The sequence below is a fragment of the Ranitomeya variabilis genome, chromosome 1 (assembly GCF_051348905.1).
Source record: "Ranitomeya variabilis isolate aRanVar5 chromosome 1, aRanVar5.hap1, whole genome shotgun sequence".
Classification (NCBI taxonomy): Eukaryota; Metazoa; Chordata; class Amphibia; order Anura; family Dendrobatidae; genus Ranitomeya; species Ranitomeya variabilis.
This window is the reverse complement of record NC_135232.1, coordinates 29,218,398-29,237,360: the sequence shown is the minus strand read 5'-3', so window position 1 is coordinate 29,237,360 and position 18,963 is coordinate 29,218,398. Positions and strand designations below refer to the sequence as shown.

General features: G+C 46.9%; 1 protein-coding gene across 1 annotated transcript; it reads left to right on the top strand.

Annotated features, from left to right (window-relative positions):
• The first annotated feature begins 473 nt into the window (after nucleotides 1-473).
• On the top strand, nucleotides 474-17,076 carry LMBRD2 (LMBR1 domain containing 2). The gene is made up of 18 exons (XM_077281649.1): nucleotides 474-604; nucleotides 4,031-4,249; nucleotides 5,286-5,416; nucleotides 6,402-6,512; nucleotides 7,047-7,214; nucleotides 8,088-8,298; nucleotides 8,396-8,470; nucleotides 9,515-9,628; nucleotides 10,088-10,271; nucleotides 10,627-10,808; nucleotides 12,678-12,811; nucleotides 13,524-13,629; nucleotides 13,706-13,803; nucleotides 14,046-14,149; nucleotides 14,294-14,340; nucleotides 15,378-15,483; nucleotides 15,885-16,011; nucleotides 16,332-17,076. The coding sequence occupies exons 2-18, from the start codon at nucleotides 4,076-4,078 to the stop codon at nucleotides 16,396-16,398; spliced, it is 2,139 nt and encodes a 712-aa protein (XP_077137764.1). The 5' UTR covers nucleotides 474-604; nucleotides 4,031-4,075; the 3' UTR covers nucleotides 16,399-17,076.
• Nucleotides 17,077-18,963: the final 1,887 nt, after the last annotated feature.

The following is an 18,963-nucleotide window of genomic DNA, read 5'->3' as shown; positions in this document are numbered from 1 at the left end:
AATGTGAAACCTGTAAGATTACAAATTGTTTTGTAATACAGATTGTGATATAAAAACAAGGCCAAAAATTTAAAAAAAACATTCACATTACACAAAAAATGTTTAATTATTGTCATTTTGTCATTTTTCGGACCAAGAAAAATATAAAATAAGTTGAAAACTCCTTCCATACATAGGAAGCAGCGACAATATGGCGGCTCCATGTTACAGCGCAGCCTCAGCACAACATACAAGATCCAGCTAAAGAGGACACACAGTGAACCCTCGGGATGAGCCAGTGTTGTCCTGCGTGGCGGAGATTTCCATAGAGCCCAGAATACACCATTTATAGGTCTCCAACAATATGGCCGCTCTGAGGCAGACAGAAGCACTCTGGGAAATGTCCGCAGGTCTAACACCTCTACGGTTAGTGCGTCACTGCTTACCGGAAGTGACGTTCCCTGACGTGCGATTGCCTCTGTAGGGCGGAAGTTGGCCGGAAATGACGTATGATTAATCGATCGGTTTTTTTTTTCGTGTTGTCAGGTGAGTATCCGGGGCCGAGAGACTGGAAGCTCCGGGGGATGAGCGGTGTCCGGTAGTTTGTGGAGAGACCGAGAAGCAGGTGAGACCGTAATGTCATGTGTCCCCATCCTGCACGTTATGGCTGTGTCACATCTGTCTGTCTCTTTTTTTCTAAGTATCTGTCTCTCATTTATGTAGGTGTCTGTCTGTCTCATCTGGGGTCTGTCTCTCTCATCTAGGGGTCTGTCTCTCATCTAGGGGTCTGTCTCTCATCTAGGGGTCTGTCTCATTTGGGGGTCTGTCTCATTTGGGGGTCTGTCTCTCATTTGGGGGTCTGTCTCTCATCTGGGGTCTGTCTCTCATCTGGGGTCTGTCTCATCTAGGGGTCTGTCTCTCATCTGGGGTCTGTCTCTCATCTGGGGTCTGTCTCTCATCTGGGGTCTGTCTCTCATCTGGGGTCTCTCTCATCTAGGGGTCTGTCTCTCATCTAGGGGTCTGTCTCTCATCTAGGGGTCTGTCTCTCATCTAGGGGTCTGTCTCTCATCTAGGGGTCTGTCTCTCATCTAGGGGTCTGTCTCATCTAGGGGTCTGTCATCTGGGGTCTGTCTCTCTCATCTGGGGTCTGTCTCTCATCTAAGTGTCTGTCTCATCTGGTGTCTGTCTCTCATCTAGGGGTCTGTCTCATCTGAGGGTCTCTGTCTCTCTCATCTGGGGGTCTCTGTCTGTCTCATCTGGGGGTCTGTCTCATCTGGGGGTCTGTCTCATCTGGGGGTCTGTCTCATCTGGGGGTCTGTCTCATCTGGGGGTCTGTCTCATCTGGGGGTCTGTCTCATCTGGGGGTCTGTCTCATCTGGGGGTCTGTCTCATCTGGGGGTCTCTGTCTCATCTGGGGGTCTCTGTCTCATCTGGGGGTCTCTGTCTCATCTGGGGGTCTCTGTCTCATCTGGGGGTCTCTGTCTCATCTGGGGGTCTCTGTCTCATCTGGGGGTCTCTGTCTCTCATCTGGGGGTCTCTGTCTCTCATCTGGGGGTCTCTGTCTCTCATCTGGGGGTCTCTCTCTCATCTGGGGGTCTCTGTCTCTCATCTGGGGTCTCTGTCTCTCATCTGGCGGTCTCTGCCTCTCATTTAGGGGTCTCTGTCTCTCATCTGGGGGTCTTTGTCTCTCATCTGGCGGTCTCTGCCTCTCATCTAGGGGTCTCTGTCTCTCTCATCTGGGGTCTGTCTCTCTCATCTGGGGGGCTGTGTCTTTCTAATCTGGGGGTCTCTGCCTCTCATCTAGGGGTCTCTGTCTCTCTCATCTGGGGGTCTCTGTCTCTCTCATCTGGGGGTCTCTGTCTCTCTCATCTGGGGGTCTCTGTCTCTCTCATCTGGGGGTCTCTGTCTCTCTCATCTGGGGGACTGCCCGCCTCTCATTTGGGGGACTGCCCGCCTCTCATCTGGGGGACTGCCCGCCTCTCATCCTGGGTGTCTGCCCGCCTCTCATCCTGGGTGTCTGCCCGCCTGTCTCGCGCTGTATCTGTGGTCACTATCCAGGCATACAGAATGTGCCAGGGTGAAATGTAATGGTGGCCGTAGTCCACTTTCAGACAGACGTAATACAGGTGTAAATTCCAACCGTCTAAAAACTCGTCAGCTTCACATTCTTGGTCAGGACGAAACTTTTATTCGTGATCCCATCACACAGAAGTGGCCTTCATATGCTCGACAGAAACTAGTCATAATGGATTAAAGCCAGAAGGAGTTACAGGGGTTCTCCAAAAATGTAACAGAATGTCAGCCTGTCCTAGTCACGTGTCAGGACAGGCTGCAGTATGAAGAATTCCAGCTCCCGAGACCTGTGTCTTAACTGACAGCGAGCTGTATCGTAAGCACACTTACAACTGAGCCAAGGAGAAGGGCAGTGACAGGAGATGAAATAAATCTTCTCGGTTGTCTGAGTTTGGACGACTGAGCCTGGAGTAAAAAATCCTCTGCGCTTAGTCAGTGAGTAGATTTATTTCCTCTCCTATCACAACCCTTTTCTGGCGTCTCCAGTATGTGTATGCTTACCATACAGCTCCTCTGACAGTTGAGTCTCAGGTTTCAGGAATTGTTTCTTCAGACTGCACCACGTCCTGACACATGACTGGGGTCGGCCTGCTGTTTGGGATATTTGACAGGGGCCATTTTATTACAGTTTTAGAGAACCCGTGTAACTCCAGGATGTTTTTATCCTTTCGAGGAGAGTTGTGCTTTCACATGACACAAGTACGATCTGTGTGCAGTGATGCACAATAATGACGCACTGGTATATTATTAACTTTCTCTCTCTGGGACGCTTCCAGTCATTCATACTGGGAGGTCAGGAGATGAGATCGGACAAAAATCAAAGTTATGGAAGTGATCATCGTTACAGGGACTTTATTGCGCAGACGTTACCCTGGAGTCTAAAAACCTGCTGACAGGTTCCCTTTAAATATGGAAAGTTGTAGAACGTTTCCTCTATACTCTTATTGGGCTATATTTGTATAAAATCCTGTGTGCCTGGGATCCATCTGGAAAGGACAGTTGGGATGAGCAGAGTTAGCCAGTCATCATCACTGAGGACGTTAGCAGGCATGCTGATTGGCTGGGAGCTGCTGACCTCACAAGGCTCCTCGCAGATGTCCCTTTCAGTTGGATGCTCGCTCAGGTTTTCAGCTTCCTAGAACTGCGGCGTTGTATTGGTGCATCTTACAGTAACCGGGCTGGAAAGTGACAAACCTACAAGTGTCGTGAGCCCGACACTGAGACTTTTCAGGGAATCTGCACAGTAATAATTGTTGCCGACAATCCATACTCTGAAACGTTTTGAAGAAAACATACTTTGAAAACCCATAAAGCCACAGTGCGAAGGAGCAAAAATTAACAATTAGGTGGTTGAGAAAAAAGGGAGCCGGGACAGGTTATTATGGGATTAAATGACTTCCTCGCTGCTATTTCTAGTCCCGCTTCCTAGTAAGTATTTCGGGTGCACTGTGATGAGTTATGGCTTACAGGGTGTACTTTATTATTGCAGTATCCAGGGTGGGGTCAGGAGGGTGCACGTGTTTATCCTTCCCTGTGATAATCTGCTCTGTAATGAGCATTTCACAACCCCTGAGCTGCCTCCTGTATATAGGAGGCCGCGGGTGTACAGTCAGTAATGGAGCCATGTTGGACTCATTATAGCTCGTACTGCAGTGACCGGAGTGGGCAGCGCTGCCATAGAAGTGTATGGAGGGGGCTCATACGAGGGGCCGCCTCTCTGGTCACTCTTTGTTGACTGGGGAAGCCTAAGGCCACCGTTATGTAGATGGCTTCAGGTCCCAGAGGTGACTGATATCGGTCAGAAATTATTAGGGTGTCAGGTGCCTGTGGTGGGAGTCCCCCCTATAGTTTTTAGAGCTTCCTTGTTGCGGATTAATGTTTGTATTTCTTTGTATATGTTGCGCTTCCCGCTCCCAGCAGCTTTCCTGTATGTGTTATGTTGTGCACAGTAAACCTTTCCCATCTTCCGCTCCCGCAGGATTGACCCCGGACTGCTGTCCAGTATCCTGGCGGGTTGGTGACAATGAGCGGCGCTGCCCTCGGTATAGAGGTCGTCTTCGTCTTCTTTCTTGCCCTTTTCCTTCTGCATCGATATGGTGACTTCAAGAAGCAGCACCGCCTGGTTCTGGTGGCCACCCTGCTGGCCTGGTGCCTGTGCTTCCTGATCGTATTCATCATCCCGCTGGATGTTAGCGCGGTGAGTAGTAATGTTCTGCCAGGATGTACGGTGTATAATGTGCCGGATTGGCTGAACACACAGATTACGTACCTGTCAGCCTTTTCTACAATACACTTGCATATTTGATATATGTTCTGTATGGGGAGAGGGGAGTAAGCAGCTGCCAGTCTCCTCTTCCCTCCTCCAGAGGCACCCCTATCTTCTCTCTTTTTCCCTCTCCTCCGTGGCCCCCTTTGTCTTCCCTCCTTTTCCCCCCCATCTCCTCCGGGGCCGCCTCCCTCTTCCCTCCTTTTACCCCCATCTCCTCCGGGGCCGCCTCTCTCTTCCCTCCTTTTGCCCCCATCTCCTCTGGGGCTGCCTGTCTCTTCCCTCCTTTTGCCCCCATCTCCTCCGGGGCTGCCTCTCACTTTCCTCCTTTTTCCCCCATCTCCTCTGGGGCCGCCTCTCTCTTCCCTCCTTTATCCTCCATCTCCTCTGGGGCCGCCTCTCTCTTCCCTCCTTTTACCCCCATCTCCTCCGGGGCCGCCTCTCTCTTCCCTCCTTTTGCCCCCATCTCCTCTGGGGCTGCCTGTCTCTTCCCTCCTTTTGCCCCCATCTCCTCCGGGGCTGCCTCTCACTTTCCTCCTTTTTCCCCCATCTCCTCTGGGGCCGCCTCTCTCTTCCCTCCTTTATCCTCCATCTCCTCTGGGGCCGCCTCTCTCTTCCCTCCTTTTGCCCCCATCTCCTCCGGGGCCGCCTCTCTCTTCCCTTCTTTTGCCCCCATCTCGTCCAGGGCAGCCTCTCTCTTCCCTCCTTTATCCTCCATCTCCTCTGGGGCCGCCTCTCTCTTCCCTCCTTTTTTCCCCCATCTCCTCCGGGGCCGCCTCTCTTTGTCTTGTGATACTGACTGTTCGGCTCTAGTGAAGTGATGCACAGATGCTCGTGTCATGGCTTCCGCTAATACAGGAGCTGATCTGTCAGAAGTCGTGACTTGTGTGCGGGAACTGCTTGGCGGTTAGACTGGTGCGATTGTGATCAGGGAGGAGTAAAGCTTTGCCTTTTCTCACTCCTTCAGACAATATACAATCGATGCATCGCAAGGAACGCCGTCACCCCCGCCACCATCAACGTGAGCCAGCTGACCACCACCACGAGAGCTGCTATCGCCAACGCTTCCGCTCCTGACGTGACGACCAGCGCACTAAGGTACGACACATGTGACCGGCGATGACATCTTTTATTTTCCTGCCGATGAAGCGGGGTGAGGACTTGTATTTTACATGTCAATTTTAGTTTTAAAGGAACCAGTTTGGCTTTCTAATGTTTTTATTGCTTCTTTTTTCTTTGCATTTTTGGGTCAGAGATGTAGCGACTGAAAACTGCGATTCTCAATGCTTTATTTTGGCATTTAAATCATTTTATATAGTGATCGGAGGCGTCTGTACCAAATATTTATTTTAATTTTTTTAATGTGGGGGGAAAAGAGCAGACGATGTGATTATGTCCTTGTGATTATGTCCTTGTGGGCCGATGCTTTTTTGTGGAACCGATGGGGCCGGACGGAGGATACGATTTCGGCATTGTCCTTTTTTTTCCTTCTTTTAAATTTGGTTTAGCAGAAAAGAACAGCAAACACATTTAATGACTGACTGCGAGATCTGCCGCAAACAATGCAGTCAGTTTACACAAGTCTGATTAGCCCTTTTGTGTCCAGATTTTAAGCCAAAAATCCCGCCCCTGACCAATGGGGAGGAGGGAGCAGCCTCACAATATTTGGGTTAGATGGGGGAGGTCGGTGCACCTCTAAACTCACCATCCCCAGTGGAAAGTTGCTGACTCCATCCACTTTAATGCCGCCATTATGATTGACAGCAGCATCGAAGGGGTTAATCGGGGGCCAGCTCCTGGCAGGCGCCATACATCTGGTGCACATAGGCGCTGTACCTGTATGGCGGATGTCGCCATAGCGTTACACTTATATTTAGCCATTTTTTGGAGGGTTCTTTGTAGCATATATGACTTTTTGCCGAAGTTGTAAAAACTTTTTCCAAGTCTGTTTATCGATGTGTCCAGCTGTCGCCTATGAGGCAGCTTTTACTCCCCAGTTATTACTTGCTGTATACCTGAGATTTGGGCCGGGGTGACTTCGTCCATGCACTGATTTTGGCTCCTTTTTTTTTTTTCTTGTCAGCACGGAGAGCCCTTCACCCCAGGAATGCTACAAGCCATGGAGCTACATCCCGAAGGGCATCATGCCCATCTTCTGGCGGGTGGTCTACTGGACATCCCAGTTTCTTACTTGGTAAGTATGAGAAGGCAGCCGTGATCAGAGACATAAAGGGCTGCTGCATATCACTGGGGATCCAGCAATTAGGTACTCCGCCAGTCACAAGAATATCACTGGAAATGGTTATCACTCCCCATTAAAGGGATCCCCCATTTTTGATGCTCTCTTCTTGGTATAAGTGTCCCAACAGGGATCTGTTGTAATCTCTGGGGAAACCTGGCAGTTATTGCTCTGTTTCCCTGCAGCTCCCCCACAGGTGACATAAGGTATTACACATCATCCATTCTTATCAATGGATGTGTGTGTAATCTAGGACAGCTCGGGTCCTCCAGAGAGAGAGACGCTTTTTATAACCGCGCTGGTCGTGACCTGACCCTCCTGAGCACGGGCATCCTTTCATTAGCTCAGTATTAATTAGTTGAGCCCCATAGCATAACAGTGAGATTTGTGGCCCGTCCTGCCAACATTAATGAGCCGGTGACCTTATTAGTGGCCTTGTATGTAGCCGTCCGCTGTGCAGTCTAATGCTGGGTGTCTCTTATTTTGCAGGATCGTCTTGCCCTTCATGCAGTCGTATTCTCGATCCGGCGGCTTCTCCATCACTGGAAAGATTAAAACCGCCCTGATTGAGAACGCAATCTACTACGGCACGTACCTGTTGATCTTCGGCGCTCTTCTAATTTATGTCGCAGTGAATCCGAAATTTCACCTGGAATGGTAAGAAGTCTGCCACCCTCAATATCACTCATTACTGCTCCATTGTTTGCATGAACACGCGCCTACTAATCAGAGGAGGACTGATCGCTGGGACCGGCACTGATCGGCACGAATGGCTGAACAATCGGCTGCTAGTCCTTGAAGGCAATGGACGCCTTTGACTTTTTACATATGTTAGCGACCACCTGTAGCTTATAACATGGCATTGTTTCTTTCTGCAATCTTCAATGATTCATTCATTTTCAGATCCTCCCTCATATGCAGTTTGCAGCCTGATCCAAGTTTTAGACTTTTGTCATGCAGCCTGCCAGTAATACAGGCTGAATGTGCGGTCTGTGGGGGGAAGGGGGGTGATTGATCAAGACTGGTGTTTTGTCCTATAACCTGGATAATAAATGTGACCGATATTTGGGCTGTTAGTGCATCAGGAAAGTAATCTTTCCATCCATGAGCTGGCGTCGATTTCAACTACAATGTTTGAGGTTTTATGTCTTTTTGTGAAGCAGCACAGCTTCATTCCTGCAGTGATTTCCACCTTACTGCTCATATAGGATCATGTGCTTTCCTCCCTATTTACAGTCTGAGTGAGCTGCCCTCCATAATAACTCGAATGCTTTCCCCTGTCTTTTTCTGATCTGTGTACACTTCATTATCTGTTGGTATCATTTGGAGCAGTTTGTGTTAGTTTTTGCAAACCAGATAGGTGGGAGAGGAACTCGGAAGAAGAAAAAAGGATGGAACTTTGTATTAAACACTTTTTTTTCAAACTTTTTTTTAATTTTTTTTTAATGTGGGAAGCAATAAAAAAAAAAAAAAATCTGTGCACTTGAGTACAAGACCTTAATTTTTTTCTTCTTGTCGTTTTTTTTTAAGGTACCAGCTTCAGACTATAGGAATCGCTGCAGCCAACACTTGGGGTCTCTTCCTCCTTGTGTTGCTCCTGGGGTACGGCCTGGTAGAGATCCCACGGTCCCACTGGAACGGCGCGAAGAAAGGCTATCTGCTGATGAAGACCTACTTCAAAGCAGCCAAACTCATGACCGAAAAAGCAGACGCCGAGGAGAATCTGGAGGACGTCATGGAGGTGAGGTCAACTTGATGATCACCACCAGGCGGCACACGTGACCCATACAGTCTCTCTTCAATATTATATTTTTATTTATTTATTTATTTTTTAACAGGAAGTTCGTAAAGTTAACGAATGTATTAAGTACAACCACCCCTTGCGGAAATGTGTGGACACCATATTAAGAAAGGTAATTCTGACTTCCTAGTAGACTTTTCCGTTCCGCATGTGTGCGTACAATGGAGGCCGGGCAGGAACGATGCAGCATTAGTAATCTGGACGCATCAGGCCCCAGCGAGGACATGTCTCCGCCACGACTCCCAGTGTTTGGCGTTGGAGGTGGCACTGACGTCATGTCGGCTCTGCTAGCATACACGGATCTCAACGTTCAGCTGCTGAGCTCCCTGATCGGCTATCGCCTTATTGACATGACGCAGTGCCACAGCCTATGTAAGACACCGAGAGGTTTATGGTTTATTGTTTTTTGTTTTTTTTTAACAAACTGCAGTTGAGCGCTATACGTTATGTAAATTGGAACATCCTCTTTAAATGACCGGGATCAAAGGTTTCTCCAATCCTGGCCATAAGAACAAGTATCTTGGGACGCCTGTGCAGGACTTAATGTTCCTCTCTAGGATAAGGCCTCTAAATGACTAAAAATGTGTATTTATTGTTGTTTATTAGGGTGATAATAACATCAGATTTGACACCATGATTTCTATAAATTATTAAATGGATCTGATGAGACTGGTGTATTTATTATGAAAACCAGAATGGCTGTATAATCCTAATTTGAACCTGGTCAGGTTGACAGCTCCTCAGTGTCCCTCTTCCCTGCTGCTCGCACACTGCTGAGTATAAGCTGTTGACTTATAGCGCAGTCAGGCTGGGGGTGGGCGGAGACTGAATAGCGCAGTCAGGCTGGGAGTGGGCGGAGACTAAATAGCGCAGTCAGGCTGGAGATGGGCGGAGACTGAATAGCGCAGTCAGGCTGGAGATGGGCGGAGACTGGATAGCGCAGTCAGGCTGGGGGTGGGCGGAGACTGAATAGCGCATTCAGGCTGGGGTGGGCGGAGACTGAATAGCGCAGTCAGGCTGGGAGTGGGCGGAGACTGAATAGCACAGTCAGGCTGGGGGTGGGCGCGAGAGAGGACGTATTTTTACTTTTTATCTGGACTCATAAAATGAAATAATTAACTTGATAGATTTGTTTTTCACTTTTGTTTCCTTCCAGTGTCCCACCGAGTACCAAGAGAAAATGGGGAGAAACATGGACGACTACGAAGATTTTGAAGAAAAAAACATCAACTATCCAAGTGAGAAGACGCTGGTAAAACTTCATAAGCAGGTAGGGCTGCACTCACACCGGGTCCTGAGCTCAGGTTCTCCTGTTCTGTTCTAGCAGCAGAAGAACGAAACTCTTACAAGGAAACATCTGACGCATGAAGGACACAACTAAGCCTGACGGACCCTATTGACTACAGTGGGCTCTACTGAGTCTCTGTGGTGGGTGTTCTGACCCCCTGCGCCCCCCACAGATCAGCTGATTAAAGGGAATGTGACGAACCCTACATTCCCGTCATTATTTCCCTCCGCACAGTGCCAAATTATCAGCTGTGTCACATTCTTTCCAATGGACCCAGAGTCTAAAGTCTTAAAAACCCTTTTAAAATAAACTTTACAAGACGTTATGATTAGATCAAACCTCTGCAAGTCTCCTCGTCTGGATTCACACTTGCCATTGACACCCGCTTTTATTACCAGATTTATGTCCGAATTTTTTTTTTTTTCTCTAACCCATCTGCAGGTGATCTATGCGGTGCAGAGACATAACCGCACCCAGGTGCAGTGGCGGATGCTTCTGGAACAGGCCTTTCACCTGGAGGACGTCGCAAAGAACGAGACCAGTGCGACCAGACTGTTCGTGCACAGCTTTCCCCCCCTGGAGCCAGAGAGCTGGACCACCAGACACTTTTACACCCCCGCTGTCGGTGAGTACTCTAATCTGTCCTCCAGATGATGCTGGGCCATTTTTCACTATTTGTTTGGGATTTTCTATGCACCGCGCACATCATAGTCTGCAGTTCCTGGTCCAGTCCTTTCTTTACTACTTTACTTTATCTTTTCGTTGGGGGACTCAGAAGACTGATGTCAGTGATTAATAGTGGCATTTCAGTGGTCAAACGGCAGCAATCGGAGCTAGTTCTGGTCGCTGCTGTTACAGGAAGTTGTCGGCTCATTAGCCTCTCCATACATCGGCACCGTACTTGTGACGCAGAAAGGTTCAGGGTTCCCAAATGATCAGATTTTTCCTGCTGTGATTGTTTTCTGTTTTCTTCCCCAAAGAGTGGTACTGGGAGTGTTTGTTGCGCCCCTGGTGTTCTCGCATCTTGGCCATCATCCTGGCGATATTCTCCGCCATAGTCGTGTGGTCGGAGTGCACGTTCTTCAGCACACACCCGGTCCTGTCTCTGTTTGCCGTGTTCATCCAACAAGCCGAAAGAACCTACAACTATATTTATATTGAGGTAAGGACACAAATGTGCGGCACACGATGGGACCCTGGTGCCACCGGCAAGGGAATAGTGTCAACTATGGGAAATCTGCATGTAATCCCTTATCATGGATGTACTTATAGAATTTTTCCACCATAGTCATTGATGACAATTCCAGGCAATATTCAACCTTTCCTATAAAGTCACCACCCCAATACTTGATGGCAGGGGTGCAGATAAGTTGCCATGTCACCGCCATGTTGGTCTTGTGAAGCCAGGCTGGGCTTCATAGGAAACTGTGATTGGTACGAAACTACTGAAAAAGCAATTTCTTTGGGTTCCTGGATCCATTATCTCCAGGACCCTTAGATCCGTCTTTGTGCATTATAGTGCACCATGCTGTGTTGTTGGGTGGGTGGGCGGCCGGTAGACAAGGGCAAGGACCGTTCACCTGATTGCAGACTGCATCATTGTATATGGTCCTGCCATCCAGACCAGAGAGAGGAAAAGGAAAATCCCTAAGACCTCTCCTGGGAGGGGACTTGCACATATAGCTGGAGAAGAGCTGACACTTCAAGATTCTTTTGAATTCGGATTAATTACAGCTAGGGAGAGAGAAACTAATTAAACACCCTTTTGAAGCAGAGATCTCTTGCCGTGGACAGGTGATTAAAACAGGAAATCTGCTGTGGAAAAAGACAGTAAGCTTTGAGATCTGTTTATGCACGAGGAGAAGTACAGGCAGCTGCCTTTGTTCCAAGGAAGAAGCATCTTGGGTTCGAAGGATTTTTCAGGCTTTGTATCTCCACTGTCTAGATATGAATATTGTGGTTTTGTATTGATCCAATATTTATGGGATATATATTTTCAGTTTCCTAGCAAAGGGAAAGATGTGATGCATTCACTCACATCGCTGTGGGGCCACTAGAACTCATCCAACTTAATAACGGTCCGATAGATGATGTGAATCAGGCCATGTTTGATCTCTATGTAACGGTAAAATCAGGATAAGAAATATAACGTTAATATCTAATGCCAGGGATTTTTAGGGAGAAGATATCCTGTAAGTTAGGGATCTCAAAAAAATTCAACAGACCCAACACATCCCACACTCCACCCCCACATGAGCTCCTCAAAGGAAGAGGTATGAGGGCGTAACTTTAAGCTAATAAGAGGCAGTGTTTGGGTCATTTGTCAGTCCTTGGAAGACATAGTTTGCTCTGGTTCTGTCCGTTTTCCTTAGGAGTGCCCCCCTCTGCTAAGGTCTGAGCCATTTCCTTGACATCAGGTTTAGTAATTCTCTTTCGTCATTCCTTTATATTTCATGTAATTGTATATATTGTATTGTTTTTTGGGTTTTTTTTTTCCATTTTGTATCATCTTTGTATATTTTTATATACTCTGCCTACCTTCCTGGATTAAATTGATAAAATTTAATAGCTCTGTTCTTCTTGTTCTGTAAACCGCACCCATGAAGCCATACACTGCCTGTAACGGGTGTCCAATTGGCCTGATGGTGGTGGCAGTTAATAGTTCCTTTTTGTTATTGTCGAGTGCATCCCATGGTTCCTGCATCTCCCTGATGAAGCCACCAAGAACAATTTATAGTGGAGAATACAGAAATGTCCGTGGCTGATAGGAGGCTAATATCTAACAATCGTCATCTGGTTTATGCAGTGAACAATCGTTTATTTTCCCAACATTTGCGACCGTTCACAGCTCCAGTTGATGATCTGTATCTTCGTCTGGAAAAAAAAAAAATCTGATATTTGCTGATTAGGTCAGAGGTGTATTTGGCCGTGCATCATTCCTTCAGCCCGCTTTCATCTATCGTGTATGGGGCTTACAGATACTGCACGCAGCTCCCTGCCATCCTACATATGTTGTGTCCTTGCTCCGCAGGTGGCCTGCTTCCTCACCATATTCTTCTTGAGCATCTGTGTCTATTCCACGGTCTTCAGGATCCGGGTATTTAACTATTACTATTTCGCGTCCCATCACCAAACGGACCACTACAGCCTCCTGTTCAGCGGGATGTGAGTATGTCGCCAGTTCTCGGTCTGCAGAGCATCGCTCCTCCAACGTACGTTTTACTCACAGGTCGCATGCAGGGGGTTACATGGAGGTCGAAGAGCTGAAGCCCACTCAATAAGGGGCAGATACCGGCAGTGACTGGTGCTTGCTAAAAAAAAAAAAACGTAAAAAAAAAAAAGTGAAAAACAAAGTTAAAAAATATGTATATATAAAAGTTAAAATCTCATCCCTCTCATTTAAAAAATAAAAAGTGTTAAAAATGAAATAAATAATTTTTTTTTATTTATTTTTTTTCTTGCAATAAATGTAAATTTATTTATTGCAATTTTGCTGCACATTGAGCGCCATAGAACTAACGGCAAAAACACCATTTTTTTTCCCACTTGAAATTATTTGTGTAAGAACATTACATGGTAAAGTGAAGTCATAGGAGACTACAAATCATTGCACAAAAGAACGAGCCCCCATACAACGATGTCAGGGGGAAAATTAAAAAGGTTATGGTTCTTGGAAGCTGGGCAGCAGTGAGCATGTGCAGTCTATGGGAGCATTGGTGGCACTCGCACCATTCACACAAAGAAGCGTGAGACCCCCCCCTCCTCGATTTTGGGATCACTGAGGGGGTCTCTGCAATAAAAGAAATAACAGCCTTCACATGCCCCGACCCAATCACACTACATAGATAAATATGTGCTCTGATCCGTCCCCCTCCAGGTTGTTCTGCCGGCTGACGCCTCCGCTGTGTCTGAATTTTTTGGGTCTGACGCACATGGACGGGTCAATATCCCACCAGAACGCGGAGCAGACGGCGTACACGTCGGTAAGTACGGGGTCGTGTGCTGACCGCTCGGTCGGTGATGGAAACCTTCTAATGTTACTTATTTTCTTGCCCACAGATTATGGGATCCCTGAAGGTCCTGCCGGTGATCGCCGGTGGATTCTACATCTATTACCCCATGCTGGTCGTCATTCTTTGTATCGCCACTTATTTTAGGTAACAAGTTTGTCTTTTTCACTCTCACTTTTCCTACTTTTTGTGACTGTATGGAGCGGGTTCAGGTCCGTATAGCTGGTGGGCGCATCCTCCGTACCTGTTACATAAGGGAATTAATATAAAGTGCAGGATTAGAGATCAGCGGCGGTCCGGAAAGCAGTCGGACTTGTTTTGGGGGTGTCGGACACTAGGACGCCCCATGTGTTTGTCACTATGAATTGCTCTCTGTGCTCACTCCGTAGTTTGGGGACGCGCTGCCTGAACCTACTAGGATTTCAGCAGTTCATGGGAGACAACGACATGACGTCCGACCTGACCGACGAGGGGAAGGAGCTGATCAGGAGAGGTACGTGCTCGAAAGCGAAATGTCAGAAAATAGCCCGGACCTGTTCGTATCACACGGCATCACCGATCGTCAGGTCACCTGCATTTTATATCTCTGGACCATCCCTGGTGTAGAAGTAACAGAACACATTACCTCTTATTGTAGAGAAAAGAAAACGTCAGAGGCACGAGGATGGCGAAACGCGCAGACGGGTGAGACGCAGCAGCGAGTCCTAATCACCCTTCATCACCCGAGGAGCCACCGAAAAGCAAACGTTCAGCTTTCCTGCAGCAATCGCTTTATCTTATTTTAATAATTTTTTTTTTTTTAGATACATATAGCATACGGTACCCGATTCATTCAGACTGGTATTATCCCTTTCACTTCCAGACGATTTTCCGTTTTTGTTTGTTTTTTTATTTCTGTTTTTTCATTCTTTTTTTTGCAAGAGCAATAACTTTTTTTTATTTTTCCATCAATATGGCTGTATGAGGGCTTGTTGTACATTTGAATGGCACCATTCATTTTACCATATAGTGTACTGGAAAATGGGAAACAATTTCAAGTGAATGGCAAGTGCAAAAGAAGTGCAACTACACCATTTTTTTTATTTTTTTAATTTACCATGATTAGTGATGGATGAACCCGAACAGTGCAGGGTCTGTACCAAACACCTCGTGTCTGTGCAGGGACCCCGAACACTGACTTCTCCACGGTGTCCGTGTTACTGTTAGTGTTTGGCACCCTGAACATCATCTGTTTCCAATTCTGTAATCTGCATGACCGCTCTATTTGGCCGTGAGTTTGGTTCCGCAGGGCAGAGAGCTGCGGTTCCAACGCTGTCAGATCACATCATGAGCCAGCAGCTGTGACCGGTGGTAAAAAGGTTACCGCCAATCACGTGTACTACTCTCATCATCCCAGAGCTGGCAAGGCTGATGAGAGTATTAAATAATTAAAAAAAAATGGCATGGGTTTTTCCCCCCTTATTTTTGACAACCAGCCAAGCTAAAGCAGACAATTGGAGGCTGATATTCTTAAGGTGTTAAGGAGCCATAGATATTGGCCCTCCACAGCCTAAAAATGGCAGCCCACAGCCGCACCAGAAAAGGTGCATGGGGGACCTTGTTTTTAGACATTTTAAAGTGTTTTTCCGCCTGAATTTTTGTATCAGCGTCTCAATGAATCGGGCTCGTAGATTTAGCACATCATCCGTAGACAATGACGTCTTATTGCTCTGTTTTCGCAGGAGTGGAAGGAGCGTTACGCCACCAGCAGGGAAGACACCAGCCGAAACCGCAACGTCAACTCTGAGCCGAAAGAGCCGACGTACACCGAGATGACCAGCAGCCGATGTGAGCGTCGCCCGTATAGCGGGAGCACCGCTGTTTTATATTCTTTTCGGGCTGTGATACGTGGGATTGATAAGTGGAGCTTTACTCAAACTTGCTCTGTCCTGTTAAGTGACCTTAAAATCATATTATCATGGCTCTTGGAGGGTGTAAAGAGGTTGTGCAGCGCCTCATCTCGCATGCATTATCGTCCATTTCATGGAAGATAATGAGATGGTCACCTGTGGGGCAGCATCTCCCCCCGCGTTGGACGGTCGCCTGTGGGGCAGCGTCTCCCCCCGCGTTGGACGGTCGCCTGTGGGGCAGCGTCTCCCCCCGCGTTGGACGGTCGCCTGTGCTGTGTGCAATCCGCTTTCTTCCCCGTCCGCCATCCTGACACTTCCACACAACATTATCCCTTTCAGCCTCGAAGTACACGCGGTCCAATAACCGCACGGAGCGGGATCGGATCGAGCTGTTGCAGGACGCCGAACCCCTGGATTTTAACGCAGAGACTTTTACCGATGATCCACTGGATGCAGAGTCCGGCAGGTCAGTTTTCTACGCTGGGATCCATGTTGTTGTTGTTTTTTTTTTTCACAATCAGCCATTTGAGTGTATGGGAGTGAGACAAAGTAGCAAAAGAAAAAATTGGCTCCATGAATATAAGGTATCATTGTAAGTGCACTTTGTGGTCTGCATAACCGCTTAGACCAGTGATTGGCTGCAGCGGTCATGTGTTGTACTTTAACCATTTCCTGCCATGTAGATGTTTTTCCCATTTGTTATGTGAGGTGTCCCCCCTGGACGTCCTCCTCTTACCCCGCAGGGTACCGCTGTATCACTGCCATGTGTTACCTTTGGTTTTGCAGGTACCAGCCGGCCGGCCGCTATTTATCCATGTCCAAGTCAAACAGCAGAATATTCGATGACGTATAATGGCCGCACGGGACCCGGAGTGCGAACTCCTCGAACCCTACAGGTCTCCTGCGAGCGTCCTGCCTCACACTCCCCACATGGGATCCGGGGCGGCGGCAGGATTTCCGTTTACAGGCGCACAACACACTGGGATCCGGCCGCCGGCACAGACGGTTATGGCGCAGCGCAGGGGGAGGGAGCGCTCACATGTACGGACCGCGGCGTCTCCAGCTACTGCATGCACAAATTCACAACCTGCTCCGCCAGGCGAAACGGGAAACCTGCTGTACAGGGATTTCTGATTGTCACCTATATATCATCTGTGCAAATACTGCTGCTTTATTTATTACCTTTACTCTGAGGTTCTCCTGCTTGGACTCGGCGGCTGTGTGACCTGGTCCTGGATCGCAGCCTGCCCTGTTTGTCGCGGCGGCCTTTTTCCTGTACGTATCCGGTTAGTTTCTGTGAACGGCGCAGATGTTGTGACTCAATTCCGCATCCTCGTATACATTTTTCTTCTCTTCCTGCAATCACCACCAGGGGGCGCTCTCTGCACACCGTCTACACAGCAAGCTCAGTATCCGCACACAATGCAGGGAGCTCCCTCTAGTGGTGGCAGAGAGAATGCTCTCGTTTACCTCTGTACAGGAGGATTTTTGAGCTCCGTACCAGGGGGGAAATAAACAATGTGATGACTGCTATGAAGATAGTAGATAAATTAGCCCAGAATATCAACCTCAAAATGGTGACAAAATATGACAATTCACTGTGTATAGTGTGCACCTGTGTGATATGGAACTACAACCTATGTACTGCTGGGAGTTGTAGTTTGCCCAACAACCTGAAATCCAAATGTGAGGGATGAGTGCGTTAGGATCTAGTGTGCCGCCAGTACCCGCCACTAGGGGGTGCCCAGATCCCAGCCAGTATGGGAGCCGCTGTGTACATACAAGGTGTATATAGTATCATGTACACTCAGTATTGGGATGGGGAGAAAGGAGTCTAGGGATTGTCTTTCAGGAATTAAGTTTGTTTTTTTTATTTTCTCATAAGTGACCATTTTTGCACTATTGATACGGATGACAATTTTTGCATAATTCCACTATTGCGGCTTCCTAGAACCATTCTCTCTTTCTCTCTGGTCATCCGGTTTCTTGGGATTTTTATAATCATTCTGTCCAGTAATGAAATTCATCTGTCTATAATGTACCAGTGAGGAGAGCTGCAGTGTAAAGTATGGGGGAAAGGCCAGAACGGGCCATGTGGGGAGTCGGAGGCACACGTGCACATATATCCTGATAATGGCAGACCCCGCACCTTCTAAGAACACCCACAAGGAATTTTAATTTTTTTTTTTTTTTTTTTTTTTTTAATTTTACCTCCTTAACATTTGCTATGAAGACAATTTTATTCTTATGTTTTTGTGAACTGGAAAATGGAAATGCAAAGTTATTGCACAACTTCTGCTCCCTACCAAAGTTTGGTAAATGGAGCACTGAGCTTGTGAGGTCGTCTTTTTTTTTTATTTATATATTTTTTTTTATTTCATTAGTTTATTATTTTTTTTTTTAAATTTCATTATTTTATTTATTTATAATTTTGTTTTATTTCATTTTCTTTTCTTTTTTAATTTCATTATTTTATTTTATTTTTTTTTTTTTTAGAATTGCTCAAGTTGTCCAGGAAAAAAAAAAAGCTGATTTCTTAAAAAAAACAAACAAAACCACAGCGCCACACCCGTGCACTGGTTGGGAGTGGTATTACAGCTCGGCACCATTCACTTCTATGAAGCTAGGGAATTAGTCACAGCCTGTAGAAAGCTACCTTTCTGGATAGCCATTTTTAATGTTTGCTTGCCGCAGCTGCTGGTGATTAGCTAGTTGCAGTTATGATCCGTCTGATTACTGCTGATGAAATCACTTTGGAAATTATTCATAGAAAATTGTAAAATGTATAGTTTTTTTTTTTTTTTTTTAGAATATACAGTGCCCCATGTGGTGACTGCTGAGCATCGCTCCTCTCTTCCTCTACACACCAAAAAAACTTGTGAAAATATTGTCCGCCTGATGCGACCACTAGAGGGCAGTGTATATGCGGCTGTCTGCTCATCGGCCCTCCGGTGGCGGTAAGCGTGAACTGACATCTGTACACTTCTGTTTACGGAAGAACAGAGGGCGTCGGTAGTAAAGAAATGGTGCATTTTTTTTGTATACAGCTCCAGTGCAGACTAATGTCTCCCCGCAACTATAATTTCCTCCATCCGTCCTCTACCACTCACATACATTGGGAAGCATAGCGAGAAGTAGATAGAATAGAACACGACTGGCGGATCTGACTACAGAGGGTTTGTTTGTAGTCTGTTACCATGGAGACACAGGTCTGCATAGTAGAAGTAGGAACTAACCATTAGTTGAGACCTGTTGCAAATTTGGTTCATTTTTCTTTTTTGACGCATTGACAAATACAAACATAAGTTTTAGCAATTTTAATGAAGGGTTATGAATTCTTTCTAATTAGATTTAAGCCGACTGATATGATACATACGGGGTCTCGTCTACCAAATCGGTCAGAAAATCCGACTTTGTT

Coding starts and splice junctions, on each gene's coding strand:
- LMBRD2 (XM_077281649.1), top strand. CDS start 4,076: ATGAGCGGCGCTGCCCTCGGTATAGAGGTCGTCTTCGTCTTCTTTCTT. Junction 9,629..10,087: donor TGGTAAAACTTCATAAGCAG/GTAGGGCTGCAC, acceptor ACCCATCTGCAG/GTGATCTATGCGGTGCAGAG. Junction 13,804..14,045: donor TGTATCGCCACTTATTTTAG/GTAACAAGTTTG, acceptor CTCACTCCGTAG/TTTGGGGACGCGCTGCCTGA.